This window comes from Podarcis raffonei, chromosome 16 (assembly GCF_027172205.1).
Source record: "Podarcis raffonei isolate rPodRaf1 chromosome 16, rPodRaf1.pri, whole genome shotgun sequence".
In the NCBI taxonomy this organism is placed as follows: domain Eukaryota; kingdom Metazoa; phylum Chordata; class Lepidosauria; order Squamata; family Lacertidae; genus Podarcis; species Podarcis raffonei.
In genome coordinates this window covers 14,040,566-14,054,542 of record NC_070617.1, presented here as the reverse complement: position 1 = coordinate 14,054,542, position 13,977 = coordinate 14,040,566, and the positions used below count along the sequence as shown (strand labels likewise).

The following is a 13,977-nucleotide window of genomic DNA, read 5'->3' as shown; positions in this document are numbered from 1 at the left end:
TGGGGCACCAGGGAGTGAAGGACCACTGATGCTTATCTCAGCACTGGGGAGGGAGCAAAGTAGCAAGAGGGGCTGGGGGCAAAAGCGGGCAGAACAACAACAAAAACACACACACATCCTGCCACAGTTTCATGTTTTTTAATAAATTTAAGAACAGCCCCGTTCAAACCATGTTCTGTCCCTCCCCTCCCCCCCACCCCTCCCCAAAGTGGCAACAGCAAAAAACCAGAACTAGGGCTAGGAGTCATAATCCTCGTCTTCCTGGGCTGGCGCAAGCGGCGCAGGTGGGGGCGCAACTGGCACCGTCCCCATTGGTGCAGCGACAGGCAGAGGTATTGCAGGAACCGGCGGGGAAGTGAAATGTAGATACGGTGTTGGAGCACTGCAGGGGGAGAAAAAGGGGGTCGGATTAGTGTGCAGGCCAAGGCACTTTTTCTATAGATTGGGGGTGATGAAGCTGTTTTCCAGGCCTGGGGTGTGTGGGTGTGTGCCTGTGGCCGTCCAGGCGCTGTTGGACTACAACTCCCAGCACTCACAACCATTTGCCATGCTTGTTAGGACTGATGGGAGTCGGGAGCCCAGGAATATCTGGAAGGCTGCAAGTTGTCCCTGTCCCCTCTAGGCTCAGAAACAGATCAGGGTTTCTTTGGTGAGGAGAACAAATAACAGCAGCCTAGACTTTAAGCCAAGGCTGGTGCCAGGATTGAAAGGGGCCATAGCAACGTGGCATCTGGTCCCTGCCCCCAAAACACACAGAGTCAACAGTTTTGAGGCAGCCGACAACAGCACTTGAATCCCAGCTTGACGGCTAAAAGGTCAGAGCTCCCAACCACAATTCCTGACACACTGCTGGCCAAATGCAATAAGCAGGAGCACACTGAAAATATTACGTGGAGAGATGTGTGGCAGGTCGCACAGGAGGAGGGGCGATGTGGGACACTTCCTCCTCCCCGTTGCTCTCGCTGTCTTCAGAGTCGTCCTGCACAGGCCGGAGAAAAAAAGGGTCACCCTGGAACGATGCTATGCTCTTGATGCCAGCCTATCATTTACTCGGAGCAACCAAGCTAGTTGGATCCTGCAGCCACATCTTTTGCCCTTCTAGGCAGGCAGCTGAAATGTGTTTCCTGGGCTGCTTCCAGCCCAGCAGACCCGATTCACACTGCTGTGCAAGGACAGTGCACTGAACACAACAGGAGCAGGGAAGCTGAGACTTGTGGGCCAAGTATGGCCCCCCTAAGCCTCTTCATCCAGCCCTCAGGACCCTTCCCCGCCCCCCAGCCACACCCAGATGCCTCTTGCTTGCTTGGAAGGAGGGGAGAGGGGTTTGTATGTGCGCAGGCAAACTAGCCTACTGTACAAAGGGAAGATTCACCTCCATTGCTGGATGTGGCCCCGGGGAGGCTGCCTAGAAAGGAATGCGGCTCTTAGGCTGAAAAAAGGCTCCCCACTCCTGGGATACAACCAACATCGCTGCCTCAGCCCACTGCTTGGAGGCTGGACAGTCTAAAACAACATAAGAAAAGAGGGTGGAATATTGAGGAATAAACTGTGTATGTCCAATGAAGTTGGGCTGGAATCGGGGCATGGCATTGTGGGGCACTTGCCAAGGCCTCACTGCCTACCCACTGAGCCCCCTGGCTATGCTCAGCTCGCTCCTTGCGGTTGTGGCCTGCTCAGCTGCCCATCCCAAGTGTGAGTGAGCAGGGAGGCCTCAGCACAACAGCCCCTGCCTGCCTGCCTTGCTGCCGCCTCCTGGGCAGTGCGGCCTGGCACGCCCAGAGGGGAAGCATACGGGTCGTGAGCACAGTGGCAAGCGGAGGGAAGCCACAACTTCACCCCCCTGTGAAGAATCACCACTGAGATGAGGCAAGGGTGGCTCCAAAAAAGTTAACCATCTATAGATAGCAGAAAAGGAAGGGGCCGAACCAAGAGGGTGGTTTTTCCAAGCAAAACCACCAGGGGGAAGGAAGATGAACAGCAGCCGCTTTGGGTTTCTGTTCACACAAACAGAAACCGAAAGTGGGTCAAGAGACTGTACATGGGCATCCACCAAGGGGATGACGATACAGTTGATCCCCCTCCCTGGATGACCTGCTTCGTCCTCTCTGTGGTTTACTCCACCCGGAAAAAATCCTGCGGGCGCCCATACGGCCCGCATTTTTCTGTGGTTCTTCAGGATTTCATTTAAAGGAGGGAGGGAGGCGGGATGAGAAAAGAAAGAGAAAGGAGGAGGAAAAACAGGGTCAGATGGTTAATAAACTTTTTAAAAAGTGTTTCTGGACTGCAATTAGAAGAGGGTTTCGGTTTCTGAAGACACTCAAAACCACGCCAGCCCACCTCTTGCTCCGAGTCTGTGCCCGACTGCTTCGGATCCCGTCCTTTGCCTGGGCCGCCGTTCTTTCGCCCAGTGCCAGGTTTCCGGCCCCTGAACCAGAGAGGAAAAGAAAGTGGAGACAGGTGTGCGGAAGAGGCCTCCAGGTTAGGCTATGCAATGCGTTGTTCATGGGGCTGCCCCTGAAGACCATTTGGAAACCGGGGCTCAATTGCTGGCTTTGACCTTTACCGCCTTGCAAAGCTCAAGACCCCTATCTCTAAAGGCTGCCTTCCACTATATAAACCTCCTGAACCCTGAGATCGTGTCCCCCATTGCCCTTCTCTGCATCCCACCTTTGAAGGAGTTCCAGAGAGTGGCAAGAAGAGAAAGGGGCCTTTTCTGTGGTAGCTCCACACCTCTAGCAAGCTCTCCCCAAGGAGGTCTGCCTGGCACCAACCTTGCCAGGCCAAGACATTTTTGTTTTCCTGGTCATTTGGGCAGCACCAATGATGGGATGTGTTGTTGTTTTTTGCTTTGACTACATTTTGAATATAATGATGCATTTTTATTCATTACTGCACCTCACTCGTCCTGTAAATTGCTTCAGGGATTTTTGCTGGGGGAGTGATTCATATAATTAAATAGACCTAAAGCAAGCCTCCCCAGGAAAAGTCTCCACTTTCACCAGGCAGACACAAACAGCGGCTCAGAAACTGATGCTCTACCACTTGGCTACGGCCCAACACATGTCATGTGTAGTCATTGAGAGCTGAAATTCCTGGTTCTAGTCTTAGCTCAGCCAGACTGGTCTCTTGACAAGGCTGGGGAAACTGTGGTCCTCTGGAGGTGTGTTTACTTAATCTCCCGCCATCCCTGGTTGGGGGGTTGATGGGAGTTTGAGCTCAACAATATCTGGAGGGCCTCCAATTCCCCGTCCTCAGCCTCCCACTCACAATTTAACAAGGACAATACTAGCCAACTTGCAGGATGGTTGCAAAGGTTCCTGAAGCAGAAGAAGCAAGTATTCATATTATGGGAAAAACCTCCCCATCTGCCCCCTTTAGCAAAGATCAGATTAGGGGAGAGGGACAGAACTTCCTCCAGTGTCTCCCATCCCACCCATTATGAAGGAGGTTATCTTAGGTCAGATCAGATTATTCATCCATCTAGCCCCGTACTGTCTACTCTCTCTTGCAGAGGCTGTCCAGGGTCTGAGGCTGAGAAGGATCTTAGCCATCTCCTGCCAAATGGCCATTTTTGGGAAAGCGGAGAGATGCAATCGGGGATTGAACCTGGGACCTTATGCTACGGGGGCTTCCCCTCCCTTCCTACCTCCTGGAAACTTTCTCCCCCTCCATGAGGTTATCCTCCGCGTCTCCTTGCATATCTGGCACGGAGGCAACAAGGTCCTTCAGGAAGTCAAACTGTTGCTCCAGCTCTATGCATTGTTTCCTGCAAAACCAGATGACAGGCTTAGATGGGAAATCCAGACACAGCTGACGCAGTGACAGAACTTCTGTTTAAAATCAGGGGGACGGGGAGACAAGTTTCTAGCCCTCATGGTTTCAAATAAAGGTTACTAGATTTGTGAAGGCAGGCAGCTAGCTGCCTTCAACTTCGTGGGACTGTTGATGTTTCTCCAATGGGCCAGGGACCACCAGTGGGTCTTAAGTCTACTTTCAAGGGTGCTTCAGGGCCACAGCTCACACAGTGCTTCCTCACTCTTCCATTGTGGCCTCTGACTTTTGGGAGGAGCAATGCCAGCAAACCTGTATGCTTGGTAAAGGTGGGTGGGAAAGAGAAATAAAGAGAAAGAGGCAGGGGAGGGAAGGAAGGTCTCACTCCTCTGAAAGGAAGAAGCCAGAGGAGGTACTGAAGGAAATCAGAAAGAAAGAAAGTTAATTTTTTTAAAGTAAATGAAACAAAAAGGAATATGATAACAGTCTAAAGCTGCTGCAGAAGGAAGAAGTGAGTGTAAAAGGAGTGGGCAGAAGGAATGAGAGAAACTGGAAAGTTTGGAGGGGGGAATTAGATACATGTATGAAAGAAAAAGACGAAATAACAGGAGGTAAGTAAGTAAAAAATACTTTTGAGAGGCATGGTTGGGGGGAATAAACAGTTTAAAATAAAAACACTTTCTGCACTTCAAGCCAAAGCACTTGAAGCTCAACAAATTCTGCCTGATACGGGGAGGCTGAACTGCAATACTTCCACAGCCAATGCCTGTGCTTACTTTGAGGAAAGCTGAACTGGGGAACTCCTTGCCACAAGGAATATACACATTTCCAAAACGGGATTAAAAACCAAGGAGAGACGATGTCAGTAATTGCCAGCTGATTGCACCAACTCTGCCTCCATCCGCCACCCTTTCATGACTGGCTCTGCCCCTGCACCTTGATGTGCAGCAGGTACTCACAAGTGCGATGTGGTCATGGTCTTGGCGTTCCTGGACTGCGTCACGTGACAGGCCTTCTTCAGTAGCGATTCTAGAAAGAGCTCCAGCGCCCGAGCTTGGGGAGACCTACAGTTAAGGGATGCTGTGAAGGGAGCCACCCCCCCAACCCCCTGACAATGTGCAGAGAGTGCAAAGCCTCACACAGGAGGCTGCCTGAGGTCAGATTTGTCCATCCAGTCCTAGGGAACCTGTCAGGCCCCCCAAATATAGTGGGACAACAGCTTCATCCTCATCCCTGAGCACGGGCCATCCTGCCTGGGGCTGACTAGCAGCAGGTCCCTCCTGGGGAAAAAATTCACATATTGCATCCAATATGCCCCTTTGGTTTTCAATAGTAGATGAGTAGACGAGTCTAAAATGCCTGGGACGCAAATTTTCACAGCCCTCTAGCGGCAATGGTGGCTCATTTACCAGAAGTAATTTATTGAGTGTTAGCTGTGGAAGTGTATTCACTATTCCAGGGGTCAGCAAACTTTTTCAGCAGGGGGCAGGACTATATTTTGAAAAAAAAATATGAACGAATTCCTATGCCCCACAAATAACCCAGAGATGCATTTTAAATAAAAGGACACATTCTACCCATGTAAAAACACACAGATTCCCGGGCCAGATTTAGAAGGTGATTGGGCCGGATCAGGCCCCAGGGCCTTAGTTTGCCTACCCATGCACTATTCTGACCAAACAATGCCTCCTAGAGCAAAATATATGTAGGAGGCTTAGTTTGGTCGGAATCGAATTCCTACAGGTTCCTCAAGCCATCTCCTTGGAGCAAGACACATTCCCCCACTTGGTCTCCTTGCACTTCTCCCCAAGGCTTGGCGGGTGGGCGGATCCAGGCAATGTGACGAAAAGGATACAGATAATCACAGGAACAGCCGCCGCCACCTTGCCAATCTCCTCGTCAGTCTGCATTATCTTCTTGATTCGAGCCTTTTTAAAAACAAAAAATGGAGAATGGAAGAGGGTATTAAAACGGAACCCTGGCTTCTCAGATTTCAGCTGGACTTAGCCAAACAGCCTGTAAGATCTAGAAATTTTGTTTCCTGAGTTTGAAAAAATTCAACTTAGCTGGTCACAAAGCTGAATCACATCCCTGGTAGTCACCACATTTTACATGCCTGTGGAATCACAGAATACAACCCCCAATTCCAACCACTCGATAATAACCAGGGCCTTGAACTGGCGCCTTGGAAACTAGCTGGAAGACCAAATTTGACACACTGTACTTCACCCCTATTAACAAGGGAATGCGGCTGTGTGCATGCCATCCATTTAAAGCACATGACCCCCCCCCCAAGTATCTGTAATTTATTAAGGGTTCCGGGAACTGTAGCTGAGTTTAGAGTAATCTATAGTTCCCAGGATTCCTTGGAGGAAGCCATGTGCTTCAAATGTGGTGTGTGTGCATGGCCACAGTGGTGGTGCCTCACTTCCCAACAGGGGTAAACGACAGAGGGCATCAGTGCCACCGGTTTGCCAGCTAGCTCCCAAGTCTAGTTCAAGGTGCTGGTTATAATCACTGCAGAGGTGACGTTTGAACTGGAGGCTTTCTGCTTAGGTGGAACAACCACTCATTGGGTGGCCCTAGAAGCAAACACTAGGAAACACTTTAGAAATTGAAGAGGTAATCCTGGAACTCAACCTCAGCCCAGGGGATCATCTATTTTGGAAGCTCAATGGTCCAACTCTGTAGCCCACAGAGTAAAAAAACAACTCAACAACAAAACCTCTAAGGGCTCCTCTAAGCACATGCAGAGTGCACCCCCCCCCACATCCAAGTGACTTGGACTGGGTGACCAAGGCTCAGCATCTCTCCTAAGCACTAAACCAGGGAAGGGGAACCTATTGCCCTCTAGACTGATGGGAGCTGGGGCGGCCATGGATTTCCCCAGCCCTGCACTAAAGCCTTCCCCTGAACTCTGCCTTGGCACCTGGGGTGCAGCAGGGAGCTGCCAGCGAACAACCAACTTGGGTAAAAAGACACACTGCTCTCGGGAAGCTAGCTTTTTAGCATCGCACCCAGGTTGTCCCATGGGTTGGCAGGAAGGACTGTGCTGCTGGGCTTGCTGAAGGACAGCCCTCAGGCACCCTTGTCTGCCAGAGTCAAGAAAGGCTAGGATCCACTGCAGGGCAAGAGAGTGGGGCACCTGGGGCATTGCGATGCTTGAAGTGGAAATGCCCAGCCTAGCTTCACGGGGGTTGGGTGGAGAGACCCATAGTTCAGCGCCAGAACACAGGATTTGCATGCAAACTCAGTCTTCAGCATCTCCAGATAAGTGTAGACCAGGAGTGAGGAATGCTTTTTAGGCAGAAGGCCAGAATCCCTTGTGGACAAGTTCTGGAAGGGGGAGGACCAGAGGCAAAAAGCAGATAGAACTCCTGCCTTTGTGGAGCAGGCTGCATTCCGCACCCTCCACACAGGCTAGCAAGAGGCCTTATCTCAGTCAAGGACATTTCTCAGCCGAGCCAAGACAAAACACTCAGGGAAGGCAGGGAGGAAGGCCAGTATGGGGTGTGGCCTGGGGAGCAGATTCTGTCAACTGAGAGTCCCAAGGTCCCGGCTAAACATCTTAGAGAGCCCCATCTGCTCCCCAGCATGAGGCTCCCCATCTCTGGTTTATATTGGGCTAGGTGAACTAGTGGTCTGGCTCTGTCTAAGGCAGATTCAGGCAGGTAGCCGTGTTGGTCTGACGCAGTCGAAATAAATTAAAAAATTAAAAAATTGTCCAATAGCACCTTAGAGACCAACTAAGTTTGTTCTGGGTATAAGCTGAAGTGTGCATGTCTAAGGCAGTTTCCTATGTGAATTAGCTGTTTATCCAGAATCACGTGGGCAAGAGTCTTGTTTCTGTTTTAGGGTGCAAGAACACATGCTTTACATGAAGAAGGTCCCAGATCTCCAGGTAAACCCCATAACCTCCAGTTAAAAAGGATCAGGCAGCAATTGATGGGAAAGACGCTGGCCGGCCTGAAATTTCAGACAGAGGAAGAGGATTGATGGGAGTTGGAATTTACCAACACCTGCAAAGTCACACGCTTCTCAACCCTAAGGAAAGCCCAATCCTATGCATTTGTGCTCCAAAGTAAATCTCGTGGGTTTTACAACTCTCATGCTTGTACAAGTCAAAGGATAGCAGGCCATGTTCCAGGAGAGGCTCACATGTGTCCCTCCAGATTTTTAAAATTTTAATTTAATTAAAAAAATTAATTGAAATATAAAATCTTACATTCAGCTAGGAAAATTAAACCAAATTGTTTTTCAAATGACAAAGCAGAATAAAGTAAAAATAAAAATTAAAATACATAATCATATTCATGTTCTTATTATGTATTTTGTGTTTTTTATATTGCAATTTTAAGTTGTGAACCGCCAATAATAATAATAATAATAATAATAATAATAACAACACTGTCCCAAAAGGCAGTGAAAAGATAAAACAGCCAATGTTGTAATAATGTCCTATACAAATGTATCATGAGTCTATCCATGCTTGGAATACATGTGGATGATCAGCAGTCTCTTGATCACTCAATCACAAAAAGGTTTTTGGGACCAAGGAAAGAAGGAAGGAAGGAAGGATAAGAGGTTTTATAAAATGATGAAAAGTGAAAAGAGACAAAAATAATCTGTCTTGCTCCAAACACAGGAACCCAGGTTTTCCACCAAAATTGTCCAGCAGCAGCACTTTGGACAGAGAAAAGAAAATGCACCCCCTCTTCAGAAAGCCCTTCTACAAAAGAGGCACCCACCAAGTAGCCTTACTATAAGACCTCAGGTTGGCCCAGGACCCAGCAATCAACATTAGCAAATAGCAGAGGAAATAAACTCAGACCTATTCCATGCCAGGAGAGGGAAACCTGCTTCCCTCCAGGTGTTGCTGGACCACTGACCATGCTGGCAGGGGCCAATGGGGGCTGCAGTCCAACAACAGTTCTGGAACTAGTGGCCATGCAGATGTGGGCAGACTCCAACTCCCATCAGCCCCAGCCAACATGGTCAATGTTCAGGGATGATGGGAGTTGTAGTCCCAACACTTCTGGAGGGTCATGGATTCCTCAGGAGCCAGATTGTATCTTGCAAAGGCCACAGAGAGCAGAGGGCACATCTTCCACAGGGGCTACAAAAGCCAATTTCCATTGGCGAGGGGGCTTGTCTATCAGGTCAGGGAACCAGTTCCTGTTCAGTTGTTGTTGCACGACACCTTCCGTCATCCCTGACAAGTGACAAGGGACCACGCTGGCTCTGGCCGATGAGAACTGCAATCAAGCAACATCCGGAGGTGCATCAAGCTTATTCGAAGGAGGATTTTGTTTTGTATTTTATTGGAAAATGGGCTACACTCACTGAATTGCTAAAGCAGAAAACCTCTCCTATGGGTTTTCTCTTCTGTGCGGAGGGATCAGTTGCCTGTGTGTTCGGGGTTACATTTTATTCCCTGGAGCAGGAAGGCAGTGGGGGTGGGGGAGGCAGGCTTGTGTGTCTATTCCAGGAGTGGGGAACTTTTGGCCTTCCAGATGTTGCAGAATTGTGACTCCCAGCAGCCAATGGCCAGGGGGTGATGGGAGTTGTAGTTCAGCAACATCTGGAAGGCCAAAGCTTCCCCATACCAGGTCTATTCTAATAAACAGCAAAAATAAGGGGTTCTTAAGACTTTTATAGGCAAGCAGGCACGAGTGTCTTTTAGGGAGGGGTCTGTATTACCTGCTTTCTTTTCTCTCACCCCCCCTTTCCACATCTTGCTTGAAGCATATGGGAGGTACGGGGGGCAAGTAAAAGGGAAGTAATTCATTTGCCGCCTTGATTAATTTATTTAGGCAGCCACCCTAGCCGTGTCTACTCAGCAGTTTCAATGGGGTGCCCCCTCCCCAGCTGCAGCGGGCTTAAGATCGCAGCCTCAAACTCTCTGGGGATTCTGCAGCGGCCGGGGTGGGGTGGGGAGGAGGGTGGCAGTCCGAGAAGCAGCCCCGGCACTTTTTGCTCCCTTCCTCCGGGGCAAGAGGGGCTCCGCTGCTGCGGGCCGGGCTTTGGTGCAAGCTCTACCCCGGGGTAAGGCAGGCTAGGGGAGGGCAGCCGCGGGGGATCTCACCGGAGGAAAGCGCGCATTGTACTTCTTCTTCTTGCTCGGCATCTCCTCTCCTCTTCCTCCTTCTCCTTCTTCCTCCTCCTTCTCCTGCTGCCGGGCCTGCAGCGAGCGAAGAGCCGGATCAGGATCACCTCGGAAGGAGCCGCCTCGCCCGACCCGGCCAAGCAGCCTCCGCCGCCTCCTCCTCCTCCTCCTCGCCGCCCGCCGCGCGGGTCCTAACGCCGCCTGGATCGAGGCGGAAAGGCATGAATGGGCGCTCCTTCCCCCGAGAGCGCGAGGCCCATTCATAAAAACAAACCATCAGTAGACACACATCCTGCGGTGCCCGCGGAACAGAAGGAGCAAAAGGGCAGCAAAGGCTGGCTTGCCTGCCACGTCAAGGAACTAGCGCACAAAGCGGGAGCCCCAGCCCACCCGCAAAGCGGAGATGGGGGAACCGGGGGCTCCGCACAGGTCGTTTGCCTGCAAACTCCCATCAACCCCGCCGGCCAGCAGGGCCAATGGTCAGGGGGGGTGGGAGTAGCGGGGCGGGGTAACCACTTCTGGAAGGCTTCCACCCCCTAGACTCGAGTTCAAAGTTAGGTAAGCAGGAGACTCCCTCCGCCCCCCCCCAAAGTAGAAGCTCGAAGGGGGACGGAGAGGGAGCTTCTGAGCCACATGCACGCACGACTCGTTTCATAGGAGCATGGGGACCACGAGGGTCATCTAGGCCACCCCCTGCAATGCAGAAATCTTTTTGCCCAGCGTGGGGCTCCAACCCACGACCCTGGTCTTAAGAGTCTCATGCTATCCCGCTTCGAATTAGTTTGCCATTTAAGGGGCTTAATCATGCTTACTTGAGAAGGGAGTCCCACTGTGTCCAACGAGGATGACTGTCAAGTAAATGTTCATAAAATAGCTGCCCAAAGATGAAAGAAAGAAAGAAAGAAAGAAAGAAAGAAAGAAAGGGCAACAACTATGATGTAACAATCAAATTACAGAAAGGTAGCCGTGTTGGTCTGCCATAGTAAAAAAAAAAAAAAAAAATCCCTTCCAGTAGCACCTTAAAGACCAACTAAGTTAGTTCTTGGTATGAGCTTTCGTGTGCATGCACACTTCTTCAGATACACATAAGTATCTGAAGTATCTGTGTATCTGAAGAAGTGTGCATGCACACGAAAGCTCATACCAAGAACTAACTTAGTTGGTCTTTAAGGTGCTACTGGAAGGTAACAATCAAATGATAGCAGCAATTAAAAAAATTCATTTGAGTACAAGACAGCTGCCATTAACAGATAGATAAATTGATATAAGGCTGCAATCCTTCTGCACAGGCTTACCCGTAAATAAGTTCTTTACATGTTAAAGCACAATCTTTCTGTATTCCCAGAAAGAAGTCCCACTGGGTTCAATGGGCCTTGTTCCCAGGTAAGTAGGCATGAGATCAGCCTTATGTTATAAAGGCTTGCCTGAAAAGTATATTTTAAAATTTTGAATTAATTTCTGCCCTGCTTTTCAATCCAAAAGGAAAACCAAAGGCAGCTTCTTTTGATATGTGAAAAGTACAATGATAAAAAGTATTGGCCAAAAGCACGAGGCACCTTGCAGAAAATAAGCAGCTTTTGGTTGGTTCCTGCCTGGATGGGGAACCCTTGTACGCCACCTTAGGTTCCACGATGGAGAAATGACAGAATATATATGTAGAAGAAAACAAGTTAAATAATGTGGGCCAGCTTCCATCGCCTTCAATACACAGGATTGCTCTGTTGTTTCCATTCCAACAACAGTGTCATTAGCTGGGTTGAAACACTTATGACAAACTTATAAGGTATGTCACAGTGTCAGTGCAGTGAGAGAGACAGCTTGCCTACAACACCCTGGTATCTTCAGGAATTGATCTGAGATCTGATGTAAAGACTTTCTGACCTACGGGTTACCAAGTTTCCTGAGTGGCAGTGTTGGGGAAATCTAGACTGTTGGGATACTGAGCTTAAAACCAGTTTCAGATGTACTGTGTACTCAATTCATTCTGCGCCCAAAGTAGCAAAAACCATTTTTCCTGCATGATTTGTGTACTGTACATAAACAATTTAAAGGTATGATCCTAAGCTTGCCATTTCTGATCCAGCAAACCACCCCCTCGCCCCCCCAAAAAACCAGGCCTCTGTGACCAATCAAAGCTTTCCAGCTTGTTTCCTTATATACAAGCTTTTTACTTAAAAAAAAGATGAAGCTGAGGAATGCCACTTTGGACCTGTATGCTAGCTCTGCTCACTTGTAGCGCAGACTGAACAAAACAGTAGACTGCTTATTCATTTGTCAGATGAGACTTGCCAGTTAGTTTTGATGCTAAATTTCCCCCTTTTCCTGCAAAATAAAAGTAGCAGCTGTATTTCAGAAAGAACAAAGAAATGCAGGATTTTAGCCCAGTTGTGATAGGGGAACAGCACACCCTTCCCAAGGGCTGAAGTCAGGAGTTGGCAACATCTAGCACCTGCCAGTGCGTGAGGGGAGGGGACAATGCTGTTCCTGCTGCTCCTGCTTCCATTGCCATCCATTCACTTCCAAAGTGGGGGCAGTGAGGGGCAGCAAAGCAATAGGAGCGAGCAGAAGGAAAAGCAACTGCAATGGTTTGATCACTATCTGCCATCTTTCTCTGGGCCACAAAGGGAACTGGACCCCGATGCAAGAGGCTGAGAGCAAGTGGGCAATTTCAAGGCGGAGGAGGGCACTGAGGAGCCCCAAAGCTAAACCATTCATACAAAAGAAGGGCGGGGGGAGTAGTAGCAGGAATGAAACATGACTTTAGTTTTTTTAAGCACTGCGCCACAAATGCAAATGCAGCCCGTAGTTGATGGTGAGGTGGCAGTTGCTTTGGCTGAGCTGCCAGCTACAATGGCTATGTTCTGCCTCCACCATGTAGAAAGTATGCCACTGATTTTGAATACCATTTGCTGGGAGTCAGAAGTGGGGAGAGTTGCTGTTGCATTCAGATCCTGCTTGGAGGCTTCCCAGAGGTATCTAGATTGCCACAGTGAGAACAGGATGATGGGCTAGACGGGCCACTTTTATATTCTTATGAGGGGATTCCAAGGTAGCCCTGTGGTTGTCCTTTTTAAACATTTGGGCATGTGTGTGAGAGAGCGGCTCTAAGTGACAGCCATGTGGCCCTGTTTGCCCCGTTACCCTAGGCTTTTAGAGCCTGTGGCTTACATCTGCCCTGCAATGTTGTCATCTTTATACTGCAGTAGTGTGTGTGGCTGAGAAGCTCAGAATGCAGTGTAGCCCAATGCTTCCATCCTTAAATTATTTTAAGGAATTTACACCCCACCCTCCAATAACATTCCCAGTTCTTCCCAGTGGCTGAAAGTGAGGCTTACAACAGCCCTGCAGTGATATTATCCTCGCATCGCGGTACTTGGGTGGGTGGGTGATGTTTCAGGAGAGCACTGCCAGGCAGTCCAGTGCTCTGAATCCCGCACTGCAGATGGGCGGGCTGGGGAACCGTGGTTATACCATGAAGGGCTGCGATGCCAACGGAGCTCTTAACATCACATCCGACGTCAAACTAAACTGGTTTTCCGCTTTATTCCCCAGTGTAAACTACGAAGGGATTTCAACGTAGCTGCGCCTAGAGCGATAGGGACCCACCTCTCAACAAAACTCAAAACACTTAGGCGCAATCCGGAAGAAAGCGGGGGGTGGGGTGTAAAAAATCAGCCCTTCTGCGTCACTTCCGATATAAAATGGAATCCTCCGCGCGCGATACACACACACAAACACCCCGCCCTCTTAACAGCCTGAGCACATTTTAGAGGGGGGCTGTTGCTCCATAGAGAAGCCAACTGCTAGACCGGCACCACTCCGGACGCCCATAGGAAACAATGCCCAACATGGCGGGTTGCCATTTGTGAGAGGAGATGTGTTTTAAACCCACCCCCGTGCCCTCAGATATTTTAGGTTTGGGACGAAGAGATAATAATCCTCAAATACTGGGAAGCGCAAAAAAAGAAGCCCCTTTTTTTTCGGAAGATAGCAAAAAAACTTTGGCTCCCTTACCTCACTTCCCTTACCTCAGTTCCCCGGCACTTCCTGTCCCCTCTCCAATGCATTCCCCGCATAACTTCCGGGCTGTGCCGCGCGCC

The 13,977-nt window shown here is 49.6% G+C and overlaps 1 protein-coding gene across 2 annotated transcripts; it reads right to left on the bottom strand.

Moving 5' to 3' along the window:
- Positions 1-122: 122 nt before the first annotated feature.
- DRAP1 (DR1 associated protein 1) lies at positions 123-13,910 on the bottom strand. Of its 2 annotated transcripts, XM_053369786.1 has the most exons (9): positions 13,892-13,910; positions 10,690-10,751; positions 9,857-10,078; positions 5,627-5,699; positions 4,731-4,824; positions 3,647-3,766; positions 2,338-2,425; positions 891-979; positions 123-382 (listed from the first exon to the last, which is right to left on the bottom strand). In XM_053369786.1, the coding sequence occupies exons 3-9, from the start codon at positions 9,896-9,898 to the stop codon at positions 238-240; spliced, it is 651 nt and encodes a 216-aa protein (XP_053225761.1). In that variant the 5' UTR covers positions 9,899-10,078; positions 10,690-10,751; positions 13,892-13,910; the 3' UTR covers positions 123-237. The 2 variants fall into 2 exon arrangements, with proteins under 2 accessions (XP_053225761.1, XP_053225760.1); XM_053369785.1 differs by lacking the exons at positions 10,690-10,751; positions 13,892-13,910 and having other exon boundaries at positions 9,857-10,344.
- Between the last annotated feature and the right edge of the window lie 67 nt (positions 13,911-13,977).

What these genes read in the sequence shown, in the direction of transcription:
- DRAP1 (XM_053369785.1), bottom strand. Translation starts at nt 10,141, where the DNA reads ATGAATGGGCCTCGCGCTCTCGGGGGAAGGAGCGCCCATTCATGCCTT. An exon ending in GGCTGTTCCTGTGATTATCT is followed by an intron (nt 4,825 to 5,626) that starts GTATCCTTTTCG and finishes GGTCTCCCCAAG; the next exon opens with CTCGGGCGCTGGAGCTCTTT. An exon ending in GGGGAGAAAGTTTCCAGGAG is followed by an intron (nt 2,426 to 3,646) that starts GTAGGAAGGGAG and finishes TCTCTGGTTCAG; the next exon opens with GGGCCGGAAACCTGGCACTG.